The following is a 19,281-nucleotide window of genomic DNA, read 5'->3' on the forward strand; positions in this document are numbered from 1 at the left end:
TTTTTTTTTTTTTTTTTTTTTTTTTTTTTTTTTTTTTTTTGACAGACAGAGATCACAAGTGGGCAGAGAGGCAGGCAGAGAGAAAGAGAGGAGGAAGCAGGCTCCATGCTGAGCAGAGAGCCCGATATGGAGCTTGATCCCAGGACCCTGGGATCATGACCTGAGCGAAGGCAGAGGCTTAACCCACTTAGCCACCCAGGCGCCCCTGCAGGTCTTTTTTAAAAAATATATATTTAATTTATTTATTTGACAGAGAGAGAGAGAGAGAGGCAGGCAGAGGGAGAAGCAGACTCCCCTCGAGCAGGGAGCCTGATGCAGGACTCGATCCCAGAACCCTGGGATCATGACCTGAGCCAAAGGTAGATGCCTAACCAACTGAGTTACCTAGACGCCCCCCGCAGGTTTCTTTTGAGCACCTATTACATGCTGGGCACCGCTCTTGGTCCGGGTTATCCCGAAGGCATGAAAATGACCCATTAGTCATGGTCTCCCCTTTATTTATTATTTTTTTGAGAGAGAGAAAGAGCACATGGGTGGGGAGAGAAGGGCAGAGAAAGAGGGAGAGAGGGAATCTTAAGCAGGTTCCACACCCAGGGCTGAGCCCCATGCAGGGCTTGATCTCATAACCCTGAGATCATGACCTGATCCAAAATCAAGAGTTGGATGCTTAACCAACTGAGTCACACAGGTGCTCCAAGATTTAATTTTTTTATCTTTTCTTTTTTTTTTTTTTAAAGTAGGCTCCATGCCCACTGTGGAGTCCAACATGGGCCTTGAACTCAACCCTGAGATCAAGACCTGAGCTAAGGGACACCTGGGTGGCTCAGTTGTTAAGTGTCTGCCTTCTGCTCAGGTCATGATCCCAGGGTCCTGGGATTGAGCCCCACATGGGCTCCCTGCGTGTCTGGAAGCCTGCTTCTCCCTCTCCTGCTTGTGTTCCCTCTCTCACTGGGTGTCTCTCTGCGAAATAAATAAAATCTTAAAAAAAAAAAAAGGCTTGGGCTGAGATCAAGAGTCACACTCTTAACTAACTGAGGCACCCAAGTACCGTAAGGTTTTATTTTTTTTTAAAGTAATCTTTACTGGGGCACCTGGGTGGCTCAGTTGGTTAAGTGACTGCCTTCAGCTCGGGTTATGATCCCAGGGTCCTAGGATCGAGCCCCACATCAGGCTCCCTGCTCAATGGAAATCCTGCTTCTCCCTCTCCCTCTGCCTGCCCTTCTGCCTACTGGTGCTCTCTTTCTATCTCTCTGTCAAACAAATAAATAAAATCTTAAAAAAAAAAAGTAATCTTTACACCCAATGTGGGGCTCAAACTCAAAACCTTGAGATCAAGAGTCACATGCTCCACTGAATGAGCTACCCAGGCCCCCTTGGTCTCCCTCCTTAGAGCAAACCTGCATTCCAAGGGTCAGGAGGGTGGGGCAACCAGGGTGTCTATTTGAGCTGCCCATGGTCTTAGAGCGCTCACTGAGTACATAGAGCCAGGCTTCCCCTGCCCCATTTGGAATGTGGGAATTTTTTTTTTTTTTTATTAAGGTTATCTAGCACTATGGCGGTATTGGAGGAGAGAGGGAGCACTCCCTCCTAGCCACTCTACCAAAGTTCATAAAACTGCACCCTTCTTTAGCTGCCTTCTGTTCAAGGGGGATTCCAGCCTCTACCATTGGTTTGCTTCTACTGGGGTCTCCCTGACCCCAGCCCCTTCTTCTCAACCCCTCCCACCCCTCTCCAGGGACCTAAGGTCAGCTTCTCCCAAATCCCATCCTTCCTGACAGTGCTTATCATTGCCAATGTGGCAGAATTTAAAACCCTTCACATTCCTGTATGAACTGGGCCTTTGTCTCAACCCTCCCAAGGAGAAGAGCCAAACTCTTCTGAGAATAAAAGCTTTCTTCTGCCAGCTTCTGCTGCCCTCAGTTTTCAGGAGATCTAGTAATAACACAAGTTAAACACCCCAGGAGGCTTTCATTATTACCCCCTCAGTTCCATGGCTCTGACAAGAGCCTCCTAGGCAGGCCTGTATCCCAAGTGACTGGGGCAGGCAGGCAGGGGGATGGAAAGTGTTGACGCAGGCTTCCTCAAGAGGCCAAAGCGAAAGGAGGCAGTGCCTGGCTGATAGGGCTGCCCCCTACACAGAGCCACCCACTTGGGAGACTCATAAGAGGTAAATACATGCACATTAAGGACACCCCTAGGCCCACAGACACAGAGCCATATGGACTTCCATGTGATCCCGCAGAGTGGCCAAGATGGATAAGGGAGCAGTCATGCCACTGGGAAAATAAAAAGGTAATTTCAAAAACACAGAGAATGAACTATTTCAAATTGCTCTGTAGTCAATGAATTAGTAAAGGACCATGGGTGTGCTTAAACACACACACTGTTTTATTCACTCTGTATCTAACTCCAGAGTACTTCTTAGCTCGCAATGAACATATTTTTGTTTCTTGAATTGAACTGTGTCCCTCTGCCTGATTAGTGTCCAGGGTCTCTGGGGAAATTCAGAGAGAGGTCAGAGGTCTCAAGGAGTTGCTGAAGAAGAGCCAGTGGTTCTTGTGCCCAGGAATGACCCCCACATGCAGAGGAAGTTATCAGACCAGACAAGGCTTATCCTTAATGAAATATCCAAGGCAGCAAATGACTCTCTGGCCCCTTCTAGGGAGACTTCTGGCCCCGGGCCCCTGTCCTGCCCTGTCCTGTCCCTGCCCTGTCCATCCTTGGCTTTTTGGTCAGGCAATAGTCCCAGGCAGCCCCCTGGTCCAGGGAACACATCCATCCTGTGTCTCACTCCCTTGAAGAAAGCTCTGTGCCTTTCAGAGTGACAGGTGGTTAAATCTATCCAGGCTGAGTGTTGGCAATAAAGGGAAGAAAACATTTTTCTCTACTTGTGGGGCCTCCTCTTTGCTCTGAGGTCCAGAACATACATTTTAACTAGGGCAGTATATGTCCATCTCTGCTTTTTGGCCCCAAAGAATGCCTCTTATTTCAGTCCAGGAAGGAGAGAGAGAGCGGGGGAGGGAGGCAGTGTCATGTCAGGGGAGGGATTCTGAGGGTGGCAGACCGGGCAGGGCACAGAAATTGCGCCATATTGTCACCTGGATGGGCTGTTCCCTCACACATATGGTGGGGGAAGGTGGAGGAGAGGCACTGATATCTGGGCCCTCAGTGAGAAGATGCTCCTCCTGTCCTGCCAGCCTGGGACTCCCTCAGGGATGGTACTAACCGCAGCCTGAGCCTCAGAGCCTGCCCACCCTTGCGCCTCCAGCGAGTGAGTGCTGGTAGCCGCCACACGCGGGGACTCAAGCCCACACGTGTGCAGCCGGCCATATAGGCAGACTGGAGACTGACGGTGATGGACAAAGACAGTTCCTGGCGTGGCGGCGAGGGTCTGCTCTCCCCAGGACACACACCTGGGGGATCCTCCCGTCTATGCCACACACGCACCTTCGAGCACACTGCCATGCTGGAACCCAGACTAAGGTTTCCCCGGGCTTGGGGCTTACTGAGAAGATGCGGGGGCAGGGCCTAGAGGGAGGGGTTCATGAGGCTGGAGGGTCGGAGGAGACCTCGGCACTAGAGATAAGGTAGGAACAGTGGGTGGGGCAGGTATTGGGACAGTGAGAGCGATGGGAATTCACAGTAGGGGGTATCTGGGAGAGAGAAAATTGACCTGGCTGAATGAGGGCGTGGCCAGGGGGCCGGCTGCTCTGAGGCGCTGGAAGGGGCTCTGGGAGGGGCTGGGGAATGAATGAGGGAGACATATGGCGGCTACGGCGTTACCTGGGGCGGGGGTGTTGGGAAGGTCTGCGAGCTGGGTTTGCGGAGCGGTCCGCCCTACCTGTCCGGGAAGCTGCCGTCTGGGGCCAAGGGCTCCCCCTTGGGCCGCTGCTCCCCTTCCGGACCCGGGCCGGGAGCCGGACCGCGGCTGCTGCCGCAGCTACCAGCGTCCATGCCCGTGGGCGGCACCGCTGTCCGGGCGCTGGTGCTGAAGCGGTGGTGGCGGCGGCGGCTGGCTCCCGCGCATGCGTCTGCGCCCATCGGACAGATCGCTGGGCGGGGCCGACAAGGCGCCCAGCCAATGGGCGCGGCACCGGAGGGGCGGGGACAGAGGCGTGTGGCGGCCCGGCTGCCCGGCGTCGGAGGCTTGCTGTCTTCAAGACCCCGGGACCTACCCAGGCCAGGTCTGAGAGCTTTTAGGAGTCCGGCCGGCTGGCTGTAGTCCGCACATTGGCCTTTCCCAGAGGGACATCGATTCTCCCCTAAGGGACCAGGAAGCGCGACTCCAGGCACCGTGCGGAGAGCCTCACTATTTGAAACGCACTCTTCAGCCAGAAAGAGGAAGAAACTTCCACACCTGCACTTCACAGTGCAGGAAACTGAAAGGTTGAGAGGTTGGGCGACTTAAGTCCCACATTTCTCTTGCCTTTGCCTAGCAACACCCTCCTCCCCAGTGGGACAATGGCACTGTTCAGGTTGGGTTTGTCTTCACGTGTGTCTGGACCTGGACTTGGGTTTGCAACCCTGGGACCTGGAGCCTGACTTCTGTTATTCAAGTGCGGAGTATGGGGTGTGGGAAGAGGGAGAAAAGAGAATTCACAGCTCTTTTTCTTATAATCACCCCACTTCAGCCTAGGAGGTACCCAACAGCCACTCACTTTAAGACACTTGCTGCTCCACCATCAGGGAACAGCTATGAGGGAGGGGAGGGAGTAATGGGCCTGGGACAGGCCTGGGTAGAGTTGTAGAATAGATATGGGTGATGTGAGAGGCCTGGGAGGTGGGGGGCGGAGAGGGTTCCAGATGTGAGATTTGGATGGAAAGGATTTCACAGCAAGCACACCGGCTGAATGTTCAGGGAGGCGCCATGGCTGAGGAGTGGGGCTGGGGAGTGAGTCAGAACCTACAAGCATTTAGAATATAGGTATCCCTAAACTGTGCTAAGTGTCACTCTATGCAAGGCATAGGTCACTAGGTGGGAGAATCTAGAGGCAAGTGTAGGAGTGGTGGTCCTGTCCTGAATAGCTTACAGTTTGGCTGGAGATATAAAAGGCTAGCCCATAAACTAGTGCCGACTGGGTAGGGTGTGGTCAGGCCCCTGTGATGGTTGATATAAACTACAGAGAAGCGTGCAGCACAAATAGGACCTCTCTCTTCCTCATGGGCTTTAGGGAAGGCTCCATATTCATGGTGGAGCCTCAAGATGGGAAGGAAGCTGGCTGGGAGGGAAGGTATTTTTGACCTGGAGGTGGGGAAGGAGCGGGGGTGGGGGCGAAATAGGCAAAGCTAAGGAGGCTGGAAACGTCAGTGTCTTTTTAGGGAATGGTGAGAAATATAGCTGGACAGTCGGGATTCACTGAAGTCTTTTGATCTGTAGAGCGAGGCGTCTAGATGGAACCTCAGGAGGCCCACCAAGTCTGGGTGTATATGATGGGGTTAAAGTGGTGAGGACACACCTCAAAGTGGTGAGGCTGTTTGATGGGAGAGGGCAGAAGTGAAAAGGAAAGGAATGGTGACCATACACAACCATGTGCCATGGGCACCACTGAGTCAAGCTTCTGAGAATGCCTGGCTGGGTACTCATTTTTATAATTAGGGAATCTGGAGACCACCAGGGCCCCTGGGTGCACAGTTGGATAAGAAGAAAGATAGGCTCTTTAAGAATAAAATATGGCCTCTGGGAGGCTGTTTATTAGGAAGAGAAGATTCTGCTTCAGGCTCCATGCCAGGTCAGCAGGGCAACCCAACTCGGGCTCCCCATTGTTGTGTCCTCTTTCTTCTGCTTCCTTAGTGAGGTGGACCAGGTGGGGGTCCACAGGGCCCTGGGGGGTGGTTCCCCCCAGGACCGTGTCCTGGGCCATGGCCAGGGGGGTGCCCACAGGGCCCTGGGGGGTGGTTCCCCCCAGGACTATGTCCTGGGCCATGGCCAGGGGGGTGCCCACAGGGCCCTGGGGGGTGGTTTCCCCCAGGACAGTGCCCTGGGCCATTGCCACCACCATGGCAGTGCCCCTGTGGAAAGCCAAATGAACAATGTTAGAGTCAGGGGTCAGTGCCAGTCTTGCCTGAGATCAACTTCCCTCTTCCTCTCCCCTCCCCTCCACCTTCTGTCTTGGAGGATTCTGGATTCCTGGACACTAGCAGGGGATGGTGGTGGAGGGCTGGGAGAGAGGGCCAGAAAGTGATGAAGCCAGAGCACTAAGCAAACGAAAGGGGAAGAACCTAGAATCACTGGTTTCCATTCCTTGAGCCAAGAAATGACTCCTACTCCCTGGACCTCAGTTTATTTCTATAGCTAAGGAGCAGAATGATCTCATCTTCTCCCTTTTCTCACCCAGGAACCCTTACAGAGTCATTGGAGATTTTGCCCAGCTAGAAACTGCAGGCTGACTACTCACAAGTGAGGGTGGGCTGGGGGTGGCTCTAAGGGAGCTCCCTGAGGGCCAGGAGCAAGGAGTAGACAAGAGGCAGGGTTAACAGTGATGCAGGAGCCCTGGGGGGTGGTGGGGGGGGTAGCTGGAGGGTGGGAGGAGAACAAAAGCAGGAGGTGGCAGGTGAGGATATGCACGTTCTCTATACAGTGTTTGTGTGTGTGTGTGTGTGTGTGTAGGTGCAAGGGGGTGTGCTCTATTTAAATGCAAAGAGTTATGTCTGTGTACCTGTGCACAGGTGGGCCCCACCCCATGCACAGGTACACAGATAGAGGCACACATACCTGCTGTGCCCCCAGATACACGCATGTAGGCGCCATGTGTGTGCGTGTGTATATGTGACAGTGGGAGCGTGTGTGAGCCCCTGCCTGTCCCTGAGCAGGTGCTAGACTCAAGAAACCAGGAAGAATAAAAATAGTAAAATCAAGGCTGTATTGCCTCAGCCAGCAGAGGCCGGAAAGAGTGTGGCTTAACCTTCTGTCTTTGCTGGAACAATTCCCTAGGCCCCAACGCCAGAGGAGTTTCTTTGCCTCTTGCCACAGGCCCAGGGAAGAGAACGGGAGACACCAGGTACTTTGCTCCTGGTGCTGGGGCACTGGGGGCCTGGAGCCCTGAGGGAACAGGGGTGGGGCTATGGCCCTAGCCCTGTTGGCTTCTGCCCCCTAAGCCCCAGTGAGGGCTTGGCGTGGGAAAAGTAGAGGTAGGCTCCAGGGCTGGGGGGGTGGGGGTGGGGGGGGGTGCTTCCCTTGACCATGTCAGAGCAGCCCCTTCCTCATCTAGCCTCAGTGATGCCTGCAAACAACCACTTCCCACCCCGCCCACCTTTCCTTCTATGAATCTCCTTGGGGTGGGGCCAGTTCCAGGCCTAGGAGACCCATCTGCTGGTGGGAACCCATGGGGGGAGGTGGGTAGGCAGCCTCCTTTCTCCAGCAGAGGCAGGTCACAGGAGCCCTGCAGTGTGGTTGGGGTTTGGGAGCAAGCCAGCCATCCAGGGAGGCTGTGAGGGTAGCCAGGAAAGCAGAGAAGCATGAAACAGGCGGGGAAGCAGCAGGAGAGAAGCTGAGACAGGGAGGGGATGTGAGGAATCGGGAGAGACAGATGGGAAAACAGGAGAGTTGCTGAGGAGAAGGCCGGGGGTGGAGGAGCACTGTGGTGCCCCTGCCTGCCTGCCCATGGGGCTGATGGCCAAGCCTGCTCCCCACTCTTCCATTTCAGGAAGGTCATGGCTACTCCCTGAAGGTCAAAGGAGGGGGCTGGAGGTCTGGAGGACATGGCAGTGGGGAGGAGCAAGGGAGACGGCTGGAGAGCTTTCTTACCTTTGGACCTGTGCGAGAGGAAAGGAGAAAAAGAAGTAGCTTTGGTCATTTGGTTCTGCAGTGAGATATTGTGCTGTCCCCGGGGCCAGATTTTGTGGCCACCAAACTCTGCCCCACCCTCATCGCCAAGCCCTGCAAAGGCTCCTCAGAACTGGTCACTTGCCTGACCATCATTCCTTCTCTCAACAACAGATACAGATAATTGGAAGTCAGTACAAAGTTCAGTTGTGTATCCCTGTTTGCTGGAGAGCTGACGGAGTCCTCCAGGGTGGGGTGAAGTCAGGGGACATGGGTTCTCATCCCCAGCCTGCCGGCTGTCTGCCCTCTCGACCTTGGCCAAATTCCATGACACGAAGGGAGGTACTCCACTGTGGCAAATCCTGACTCTTCTGCTTCCACCTCCAGACGGTCCCCACTCTGCCTCCCCAGTCCACCTCCTCCCCCAAATCTGACTTTTTCTGATCCAGTCTCTGCTCAGACCCTCAGGTGTTCATGTGTTCCTGCTTCTGATCTTCTGGCCCCAGCTCTTAGCCTTTGCTTGTGGCTCCTGCCCCTTGAATAGCTTTTTCGCTCTGGTCTGTGTGCCTTCCTGCAGAAAGTATGGTTATACTGGGCCATCCTGCCACTCTGCTTGCCCACGGTGGGTGTGGTGGGGCTCAATCTGCAACAACCAATCTGAGTGGTCCTGAGCCTTCTGAAGTGCTCCATTGGTGGAAATCATCTGCTCGGAGAGACTGCAATTTCTTGAGGACCAGGATAGTCCTTTGTTCCTTTTGAGGGGAGCCAAGGGCACAGCTGCCAAGAGCTGAGTTCTGGGCTCCAGACCTTCCATATCCCCACAATCTCATCCTGAGCATGGCCCCTAATTTCCCATGTGTACGATGGGAGAAGCACCTGTCTGCTTTACTCCTGAGGGCTAGTGAGATGAAGGCTGTATGAGCATGTCTCCTAAACTCTGAAGGGTTCTACAAGATATAAGAGATTTTTTGCCTCTTAGAACCCTCCACCACCTTCACACACACATATGTTCTCGGCATGCCGTAGATATGGCTGACTGATGGCCTCTGCTCTTACCTGTCTCCTTCCTTCTTCACCCCACAGCCTCCCAGCCACAGCACTTACCTGGATCCATCTTTATCGGCCAAGTACAGGGAGTGACAAAAGGAACACCTGTGGTTCAACAGGTCAAGTTTAGCTGGCTGTAAACTAAATCTCAGTCTTTCCTTCTTCCCCCATCCCACCCCCGCGGGGATGTATACACACAGCTCCTTTAAGGGATAAAAATGCTCCCTCTGGCTTAGCTTGGTACCCAGTATGGAGCTGGGCACGGAGTAGACGCCAGGCATGGGTGGTGAATGCACCCAGTGGGTTCACCCACATGGAGGGTAGACAGGGACATAAAAGTATCATATACTGTCCCCTGAACAGCACACCCTCACACTTGACCCCAGAACCACCCCCAGACTCCCAGTCATGTATTAACTCAATTCCACTTGATCAATGTCAGTCATGTTCTTCATTCACGTGTGCCTACCATGTGCTGGGCCATGGTACCCAGTCCCTAGATTCTTGCCCCCATGTAGACAACTGGCATAAAGGTGGGAGAGGGAGGCTTGAAGACAGAGCAGGGAAGAGCAGGCTGGGGTTGTCAGGGCCTCTGCGGGACTCAGGACAAAGGAATGGAAAGCCTTCCAGCGCCCTAGCTGCTTGTTCCTACCTCCTCCCACCAGGACGTTGAAAGCTGGTGGGAGGCTTTGGGTCTGAGCCAGTTTGTCGTTCTCCAATGAGTGTACTGTCTTTGGAGGGAACTACTGATGTGCTTTGGTACCAAGGCTGGCTTGTCTCGCTTGGAGCTGGAACATCGGTCACAATGCACAACCCCAGAATGGACCCTATGCACACACAATACATTCATTTTTTTCTGACCCCAAGTCAGACTCTAGTATATGATGAAAGGACCAAACACCTGACATCAGGGCACTCTGGTACCCATATGGTTGCTAAACACGCAAGCACACACACAGACACAGATGCAGACACACACACACACACACACACACACACATCTGCACGCATGCACATCCCTAACATAAGAGCCCCAACCCCTTGCACCTCTCGAGTCACCCATTTTTGTTGGCTTCTACTTGTACCACAAATGTTCAGTTGCGTTTAGCCTCTGAGCTATACACATGGTCCTTCCTGACCCTTGAACCTTCCCCTAGTGAGTAATAAGTCTGGAAGAGATCCTTGAAGCTGGGGTGAGGTAAGGGGGTGATCAAGAGAAGCTTAGGACTAAATTAGGTTGGAAGAAGGAGAAAAAACCCAAGCCTGTTAAAAAATGGGAGGCAGATCTGAATAGACATTTTTCTAAAGAAGATGTGCAGATGGCCAATGGCTACATGAAAAGATGCTCAATATCAAATCAAATGCAAATCAAAACTACAATGAGCTATCACTTCACACCTGTCAGAATGGCTAGTATCAAAAAGATAAGAAATAACAAGTGTTGGTGAGGATGTGGAGAGAAGGAAACCTTCATGTGCTTTTGGTACAAATGGGACTTGGTGCAGCCACTATGGAAAACAGCATGGAGGTTCCTCTAAAAATTAAAAATAGAACTACCATGGGGTCTAGACATTCCAGTTCTGGGTATTTATTCAAAGAAAATGAAGACACGGATTAGAAAAGATGTGTGCACCCCGAGGTTCATTGCAGCATTACTTAGAGTAGCCAGACATGGAGGCAACTAAGGGTCCTTCAATGGATGAACAAAGAAAACATGGTACATATATAGAGTGTTCTATTACTCAGCCATCAAAAAGAAGGAAATTTTGCCACTTGCAACAACTTGGGTGGACCTTGAAAGCATTATGCTAAGTGAAATAAGTCAGACAGAGACAAATACCATATGCTCTCACTTATATGTGGAATCTAAAAAAAAAAAACCCAAATCTCCTCAAAAGCACCCTAGCTAATAGACACAGAAAACTGACTGGTGTTTGGTGGTCAGTGGGTGGAGGTGCAAAATGGGTGTCAAAAGGTAAAAACTGGGGTGCCTGGGTGGTTCAGTAGGTTAAGCGTCTGCCTTTGTCTCAGGTCATGATCTCAAGGTCATGCAACTGACCTAATCAACCTACATCAGGCTCCCTGCTCAGTGGGGAACCTGCTTCTCTCTCTCTCCCCTGATTGTTCTCTCTCTGTCAGATAAATAAAATCTTTTTTTTTTTAAAGTATAAACTGCTATGCACCTGAAACGAATATTTTTGTCAATCAAACCTCAATTAGAAAAAAGACGAGACTTGGACTTTTCTCTCCCCAGTTCAGGCCAAGGAGCTTGAAGGATAGGAGTTGGCAGGCAGGTTCCTCCGAAAAGGATCCCCGCACACTTGACTTCCCTGCAGCCCTGAGAGAGACCACTCTGCCTGGCACGGCAGCAGAGGTACCCGGGCTAGTTCTGGGGTGGCCGCCTATGCAGATACACAGACACATGGCCCATAGACCCACACTGTGCTCCTGAGCAACACAGACCGTCACTCACAGATGTACGAGGCCCACACAAGCAGGAACAGAGGCACAGATACCAATTCAATACACATGCACACGTACTCAGAGAAAGCACGACCAGACAGACCTACAACACACTTGCAAAGAGAGCCCCTCCTGTCCACCATCCACAGCCAGCAGAACCTTACCTGAGAGCACAGAGCCAGGAGCTGCAGGAAGTCTGAGGCTCTGTCTGTCCTCAGGTGTATTTGTATAGGGTGGGGAGGGGCTCGATGAATCAGGTACACCAGGAGGGTCATGGGCAGAGGGTGTGAAGGAATGAGGGAGGATGGGCTAATTTTTATCTGGGCAAAGAGCAGCCAGAAGCTTGATGGGTGAGGGTGTGGGTGGGGAGCAGGTGGGGAGGGGGAACAGGTGAAGGGGTTGGGGAACAACCCTTTACCGCATCAGTCTGGTAAGGAGACGCCATAGAACCCATAGAACCAATCAGGGTCTCAAACCTCAGCAACTCTTGGGCTCCCAGTGCTGGGTGAAACTGAAGCCCGCTAACCCTCTGAACCTTCAGTTAGACAAAAGGGCTTGGCCCCTTTCAATCCAGGAGAGCAAGAACCCTGAGAAATCAGAAGCATGCAAGACAAAGCAGAGAAGTTAAAACGGCCACTGTGGCCAGGCCTCCTGGTAAAGAGCCTGGATGGACTGGCTGCACCTGAGCTGCATTTAATTAGTTTTTAAAAAAGTAACATACCCGATTTAAAAAGAAAAAAAAAAAAAAGTAACATACCGAAGAGAAATGAAAACCAGTCCTCAGGAAGGATTCTACTTGAATGTTCATAGTAGCTTTGTTTGCAATAGCTGAAATTGGAAACTGGAAATTTCTCAAATGTCTATCGATAGGCCAAGTGGATAAATTTGTGGGGCATGTTTAGGAATGGACCAACACTCGACAATAAGAAGGGATGAGCTGCGGATATGCGCCAAAACATGCCTGCATCTCAAAATCACTGTGCGGAGTGAAGGAAGCAAGAAATGTATAGTTATGTCAAGAAAAGTCTAAAATTTTATAAAATTCTATAATGTGAGCTAACGCCAGCAGATCAGTGGTTGCCTGGGGACAGTGGGGGTAGGAATTGGGAGGAGGTAGAAGAAGCTCTTAGAGGGGCCTGGGTGGCTCACTCAGTTAAGCGGCTTGGTTTCAGCTCAGGTTGTGATCTCAAGGTCATAAGATGGAGCCCCCCATGGGGATCTGCCGGTAGCACGGAGTCTGGTTGGGACTTTCTCTCCCTCTGCCCCTCCCCACTAGGCAAGCGCTTGCACACGCGCACTCTCTCTCAAATAAATAAATCTTTTAAAAAAAGAAGCCATTAGAAGGGACATGAGGACACTCTGGGGTTTGATGGATTATCTTGATTATCTTGATTGTGGTGATGGTTTCACGGAGTATACACATGGCACATAACAAATTGCACAATTTGTGCAGTTTATGGTATGTCAATTTGGTCTCTGTTAAGAGCTGTAAAAACAGAAGTAACATAGCCACATCAGAAAATGATTCGTGGGGCGCCTGGGTGGCTCAGTTGGTTACTCTTGATCTCGCTCAGGTCATGATCTTACAGTCTTGAGATCAAGCCCCACGGCAGGCTCTGCCCTCAACAAGGAGTCTGAGTATCTCTCCCTCTGCCCCCCACCACGCATGCGCACTCTCTCTCATCAATGCGTAGATCTTAAAAAATTAAAAAAAGAAAATGGTTTGAAAAATGGAGAGAAGGAAAAAAGTGATTCTCCTTTATTTCCATGGTGGACAGGAAATTATTCCTGTATCATATGCTTTTGCACTATCAATGATCTCATACAGGTTCTCGGAGAAAGGTGTTATTATTTCTCCCTTCTTTATAGATAAAAGAAGCCAGGACTCAGAGAAGTTAAGAAACTTGCCTGAGGTCACCCAGCCAATGTGTAGTTAGTCCCAGTCAGGACCCCCAGACCTGGAGCCTCAGCCTCTTTTCCTTAACTTTGCCTTTCCTTTCAGGAATGCTCTTCAGGAAAATTCCAGCCTGCTCTGGTAACTTTGTGGGCAAAGGGCTTTGGGTCATGAGGGCATCAGGGCATCAGGACACAGAGGGCAGCCCAAGTCCCAGGAAGTTGACAGAGGTGTGGTGCCTACAGCTTCCCACCCTCCAGCCCACACCGCGGGGAATGGCACCACCCGCATCCACCCATGTCCCTGACCTCCACAGCCCTGTAAGCCCCCCTCTTCTGGGAAACCTCCTTTCCCCCCTCGGGGCCCTGGTGGCATGATTCCCCACCCCCACCCCCAGCCTTTGGCAGGAGGCTGAAGGGAGAAGGTCTGCATCCTCAGGGACCCCCAAAGGGGGCAGTGGGGCTGTAGGGCTGAGGTGTGCCACGGGGTCCCAGTGCCCTGGGCTCCAGGTTCCTGGCTCGCCATCTCCGGAGTCAGGGTTTGAACTTGGTTCTGAGACCTACAGGCAAGTTGTGGGAGACAAGGAGGCTTTGGGCAGAGCGGGTGGACCTGTGTTGATGGGGTGGACAGAGAAGCTAGGACAGATGTGGTGGCTGTGGCCGGGGAGGGGTGGGATGGGGGCGGTTCCTGCAGCAGGTGATGATGCCCATAGCAGTGGTGCACACTGCAGGGCGAATTTACTAGAGAGTATGATGTGTGTGGATTCTCCCCTGCCCAAACTTAAGATGTGGGTGAGCAGAGCCTCAACCATGGGTGTGTCCCCTCTTTCCCTGGGGACAATGCCTTAGAGATGGTGAGCGCTCACCTCGTGCTTGGAATTACTGTCTGGCTGAGAGAGGTGGTCTTCCCTGCTAGAAAGTCATGAGTGGAGAAGATCAGGGGTCAGTCTCTGTGACCCCCAATCCCTGCCAGCAGAGCCCACTAGCAAGGCGCCGCCCTGCTCCTGGGCTGGGCTGTGAGTCAAGGAGGGAGGCTGGGGAGCCAGGCATCTTTACACAGTACTGGGTGGATGGGTTTCTCATGGCAACAGGGCAAAGGTGGCTGGTCCTGGGCGTGGGCTGGAGAGAGTGGGCAGGGCTGGACATCAGCCTCCGTGAGGCAGCATAGGTGCTGTGGGGACCCCCCACCTCACTACAGAGCCTACTGGGCGAGTCACTGACACTGATCTCCAAAAAGAAGCTAACAACACCTGCCCTAGTTAATTCACACATTTCAAAGATGGATGAGACCAAATGACATCACAGGTATAAGGCCATTGGCAGGGTTGTATGTAAGTGAATGGTGTCCCTTATTTATTTTTTTTTTTTTTTGGAGAGAGAGAAAGCACGTTCTCCCCATCCCCCACCCCCAACATGCATGCATGGCTGAGGAGAGGCAGAGGGACGGGGGAGAGAGAATCTTAAGCAGGCTCCATGCCCAGCTCAGAGCCCAACACAGGGCTCATTCTCATGACCCTGAGATCTTGACCTGAGCTGAAATCAAGAGTTGGACGCTTAACTGACTGAGCCACCCAGGTGCCCCAGCACAGTGTTATTACTGTCAGTATTAGCACCGACAACCTACTGACTTCCTGGCCTCATCATTCCTGCCCTGTCTCACACTGGGATCTTCCTGCCAGATATGTCACCATTTTTGGCTTCTTGGCATCACTGAATATTTTACTAAGAGGCTCTCGAGACATTCCTTCTCTGGCCCAGCCTCTTGTAACACCCACCTTCCCCCTAAGGTGACCAAACATCCAGGTTTGCCTAGGGCTGAGGGTGTTCTGGACGTAGGACTTTCAGTGCTCCAATGGGATCAGTTCCAGGCAAGCCAGGACAACTGGCCACCCTACTTCTCTCCCTGCCCTGAGGCTGCTTCCTCTTCCCTGTAGTGACCACGGTGTCCCAGGCACATTCTCTCTTTCACATGGGTTGTTCTTTCCTGTCTTGAAGCCTCCAGGCTCGGTGATGTCACCTGCAGAGAGGATACGCTTCCCTCTCGGGAGTGGGGCCCCCCTCAGCCATTCCAAAGGCCCCTTCATCTTCTCAGTGGGACAGGACAGCTCTACAATCCCTCTGCCTTCTGTTGGGCTTCTGTCCTTTCTACCCCTCAAAACCCTGCCAGGATTTTCCCCTATGCCTGGAGGGTATGACTCCACCCACCCCTCACCTCCCTGTGGTGAGCAGCTCATGGGGTACAGAGCTGCCTATCCCATGCCAGCCTTCCAGCCTCTCTGTCTGCCCCAAGGAAAGAGTCCCCTGGCTGCATTGCGGGCGAATGGGGGCTGCTCCCCACATCCATGAGGACCCCTGGGCCTGAGTCCTCGATGCCTTGGCCACCCCCATGAGGCCTCGTGAGGGCCCCCTGCTAACTCTTCGCTGGATCCCCACCACTCTGCCCGACCCAGAACCCTCCCTCCAGGATCCGAACACACCCTTCCGTGTGTGCTATTGCCACTTCCCATGACGATTTATGGAACGACCTCTCCCGACCACCTCCTTGCTGAGTCCTGCTCAACCCCTTGAAGCTCAGCTGGGAAACTCCTTGGTTGGGTTGGTTTGAGCTCTGTCGGGCCCTGGCCTCAGGTTAATGCAGAATGGCATTGGCAAGTGCCTCGGAGGTGGAGTCTGGGGCCCTGCCTCTTGGTTCCCTCATCTCTGCCAGGGAAAGCACACAGTAGGTGCCGCATTAATGTTGCAGGCAAGTGCTTGACAAGGCAGCCCTCAGCTTCTGGTTGCAGGCAGCTCCGGGCCAGGGGTGGGGGGCAGGGGTGGGTCCTGGGAAAACACTGGGAGTCACCTTTGCACTCCCCATGGAGAAGAAGGTCCCAAACAAGGGAGACCCCAGGGGTTCATTTCCATACTAGAGTTCATCTCTAACTGACAGGCAGGAGCTCCAAAGCTTGTGATGTCCCAGCCTTGGGTGTGCCCTGGAAAGCAGACCAGAGGAGTGGGTCCCCAGAGCAGCCTTCCTTCCACCTTCCTGATGCCTCGAAGGGCTTCAGTCCCACCCTGTTCTGGCATGTGTGGAGAGGTGAGGCCCAGACTGCTCCCGGTGACTGGAGCCTGGCCAGGCCTTGTCCCTCCAGCTCTACCTCATGTACTTTTGAGTCCTCCCCACCCAGGCGTAGGCCTGGCCTGCCCTGAGAGGCTTGCACAGACTTCAGGTCAGGAGGAGTCAGGACAGCAATTTCTTGAGCCCAGAAATGACCCTAAGGGGGACTGGGTTTACAGGAAAGAAAACCTTTAAGCCACCCTCTGGACCTTTTCCATTTGGCGGGTTGCCTGCCTATTTTCTGGGTGCTCACATGATCCAGCCTGGCCTGTCCTCCTCCTCAACACTCATCCACACACCCAGAGCTGAAGGTGATACCGGTGACCTCTAAGTGCTCCGCCTAGTCAGGAATCGTTCCTGGGTGCTGGGAGGCGAACCCGGAACTGGGCCCTCCTGTTCTCCTGCTGGAACAGAGGCAGGTGAAGCACAGGAGGTACTCCAGAAGCACCAGCACTAGCTGGCCAGAGATGGCCGCCGGAGCCTGGGACTTCAGAGGGGACAGGCACGGAGGAGGAGGGCAGTCGGGGTGGGGCAGGAACTTGGCTGTGCAGGCTTTGTGGCTGGGGTCAGCATGAAGGGAGGCTCAGAGAGGCTGACGGAGTGCCTCAGGGTCTCCCCACCAGGTTACAAGTGGGCCTCATACCTCAGAGGGCTTAGATGTGTGCAGATCCCAGCAGGCTTGCAGGAGGCAGTCTTTGGGGCCCCTCAAAGGATGCTGCAGTGGTAGCATCCAGAAGGTAGCTCTCATGGTTACCTGAGGCAAGAAGAAAACTAGGTTGAACTCCACTCTGGGTTGCATGTTGTTCTGGAGATGGATATTACTGTTATTTCATTTCATCTGCCAATGACTTGGAGGAGTAGGTACACCTCATTTTCCGGATGAGGACCAGAGAGATAAGGGATCTACACAGCCAGTGAGGGTAAAGTTAATCTGAACTCCCCTAGCCCCCTCTGCCTCATCTTACGACGAGCTTGAGGGAGGGCAAGGGCCGGAGTGCTTAAATGTTATTACTCAGGCACGGGTAGGGGCAGCCATTCTGGAAGCAGTGAACGAGGCCCATGAGTGGGGCCTCTGTCAGGTCTGTGCTCCCAGTCTCCGTGTGTGGTCCCGACAGTCCCTTCCTCCCCTGCAGACCTCTCTCCCCTTTCCTCCTCAGTGAAGATTCCCGGACTTGCTGCCATCTTGCCCTCAGGATGAGCTCTGGGTCTGTATACCACAGACCACAAATGGCACCCTGATATGGTCCACTCCAAGTGTGGGGGCTGTGGGTGCAGCTGGCAGGCCACCTGAGAGGGTGGGAGACCAGTCAGGGAAAAGATGGGACCCAGACCCATGGCTGAGGTGCTAGGACCATGCCTCGCCTCAGGGCAGAGAGGACAAGGGCTCAGAGAGAAGTTGCAGTAGAAACAGCAATTTTGGGGGAAGCCTGGGGGTGGGGAGGGGGAGGAGAGTGCTTCGCAGGACAGCAGGAGCCTTGGATTCTAGTCTCATGTATGACCCAAAAGGCTTGTGTGCCCTGGGCAGGTGGTGCTGCCTCTCTGGGCCTCCTCATCAATAATGAGGCTTCTCTAGTCTGGCAGAGCTGGGAGTTTTCTCCTCTGCAGATTGTAGAGACTCAGAGAGGAGCCCGGGAGCAAGAGGGAAGGGGAGGAGCGCCCCCACCGCCCCAGGCTTTGTGACTCTGCTGTCCTCTAGTGGTGGCAGGGAGTAACAGACACATGTCTCTCCCTTCCTCCCCCGGACAAGGGTCCTCTACACTTTGTAAGGCCCTTTACAGCCTATGGCCTCTCTCAGGGCTGCGTGCATTCTGGTTAAAGACATACCCATAGGATACCCACGGGCCTGCACAGGACAGAATGGCTTATTCACGCATATATTTGCTCTGCAAGCGCTGAGGGAGGGTGTGTGGTTTATTTTATTTTTATTGATTTATTTATTATTATTTTTAAAGAGTTTATTTATTTGACACAGCGAGAGATGGTGAAAGAGGGAACACAATAAGGGGGAGTGGGAGAGGGAGAAGCAGACTTTCCGCTGAGCAAGGAGCCCGATGCAGAGCTCGAACCCTGGACCCTGGGATTATGACTTTAGCCAAAGGCAACACTTAACAACTGAGCCACCCAGGCGCCCCTATTTTTTTTTTTAAAGATTTTATTTATTTATTTGAGGTAGAGAGAGCACCCAAGCAGGGGTGGGGGCAGAGAGAGGGAGAAGCAGACTCTCCACTGAGCGAAGACCCCTATGTGGCACTCGTTCTCAGAACCCTGAGATCATGATCTGAGCAGAAGGCAGACGGCTAACCAACTGAGCCACCCAAGCACACCAGAGTCTGGGGTTTAGAAGGGCACTGTGCCAGGCCCTGGGGATCTGGGGGCACTTGGCACACCATTTTTGCCCTCAGAGAGCTTCTGTCCAGTGAGGGATCAGATAAACACACCTCGGACTCTGGAGAATACAGGACAATGTCGGGGCTGCTCTGAGGTCTGACATATTGTGTGACACTTGGGAAGGGTGGGGCCAGTGATTGCGGGGTCCTATCTGGTCAATGGTTTGTCCTGGGCACATGGGCCTGCAGCCTGAGGGGCCCAGAGGCCTTTGTCACTGGGTTAGGAGAGTCTCTCCCTTCAGGCAATCCCAGAAGAGCTGGGTCGCCCTCCTTATGGGACGGCTGGATTGCTACCCAGGCCTCCTGTTCCCCTGCTGCTGTCTCACCACAACTCTGGCTGGGAACAGGAGTGAGAGGCGCAGCTGACCTAGCCTCCCCATCCACCCGCCCCTCGTGGCCTCCTCTAGCTATACCCCACTGCCCCAGACCTGGTTTGGGAGCCTGGGTTCCAGAGATGATAGAGAACATTAGGTCTCAGCAGGTGGATCTCTCCATCCCAGGCTCGTGCTGGGCAGGCCTCCCAGTTCCAATACCACAGTGCGGGGGAGGCGGTGGGAAGCTGGGCTGCCACCAGCGACACTTGGGAAGGGTGGGGCCAGTGACTGTGGGGCCCAAGAGGGCCCTGCCTCTGG

General features: G+C 53.3%; 1 protein-coding gene and 1 long non-coding RNA gene across 2 annotated transcripts in view; both read right to left on the reverse strand.

Moving 5' to 3' along the window:
• The window catches only part of DISP2 (dispatched RND transporter family member 2), a 14,086-nt gene extending 10,079 nt beyond the window's left edge, over positions 1 to 4,007 (reverse strand). Inside the window, exon 1 of the mRNA XM_032856848.1 lies at positions 3,842 to 4,007. Within this exon, the coding sequence (XP_032712739.1) occupies positions 3,842 to 3,954 (113 nt within the window). The 5' untranslated portion in view covers positions 3,955 to 4,007. The remainder of the gene's footprint in view (positions 1 to 3,841) is intronic.
• Positions 4,008 to 5,656: 1,649 nt separating this feature from the next.
• LOC116867276 lies at positions 5,657 to 11,813 on the reverse strand. Its single transcript, XR_004382577.1, has 4 exons — positions 11,437 to 11,813; positions 8,867 to 8,914; positions 7,745 to 7,752; positions 5,657 to 6,009 (listed from the first exon to the last, which is right to left on the reverse strand). It is a non-coding gene; the product is annotated as an uncharacterized LOC116867276 (long non-coding RNA).
• Between the last annotated feature and the right edge of the window lie 7,468 nt (positions 11,814 to 19,281).

The sequence above is a fragment of the Lontra canadensis genome, unplaced genomic scaffold (assembly GCF_010015895.1).
Source record: "Lontra canadensis isolate GAN:19392208 unplaced genomic scaffold, GSC_riverotter_1.0 scaffold12, whole genome shotgun sequence".
NCBI lineage: Eukaryota > Metazoa > Chordata > Mammalia > Carnivora > Mustelidae > Lontra > Lontra canadensis.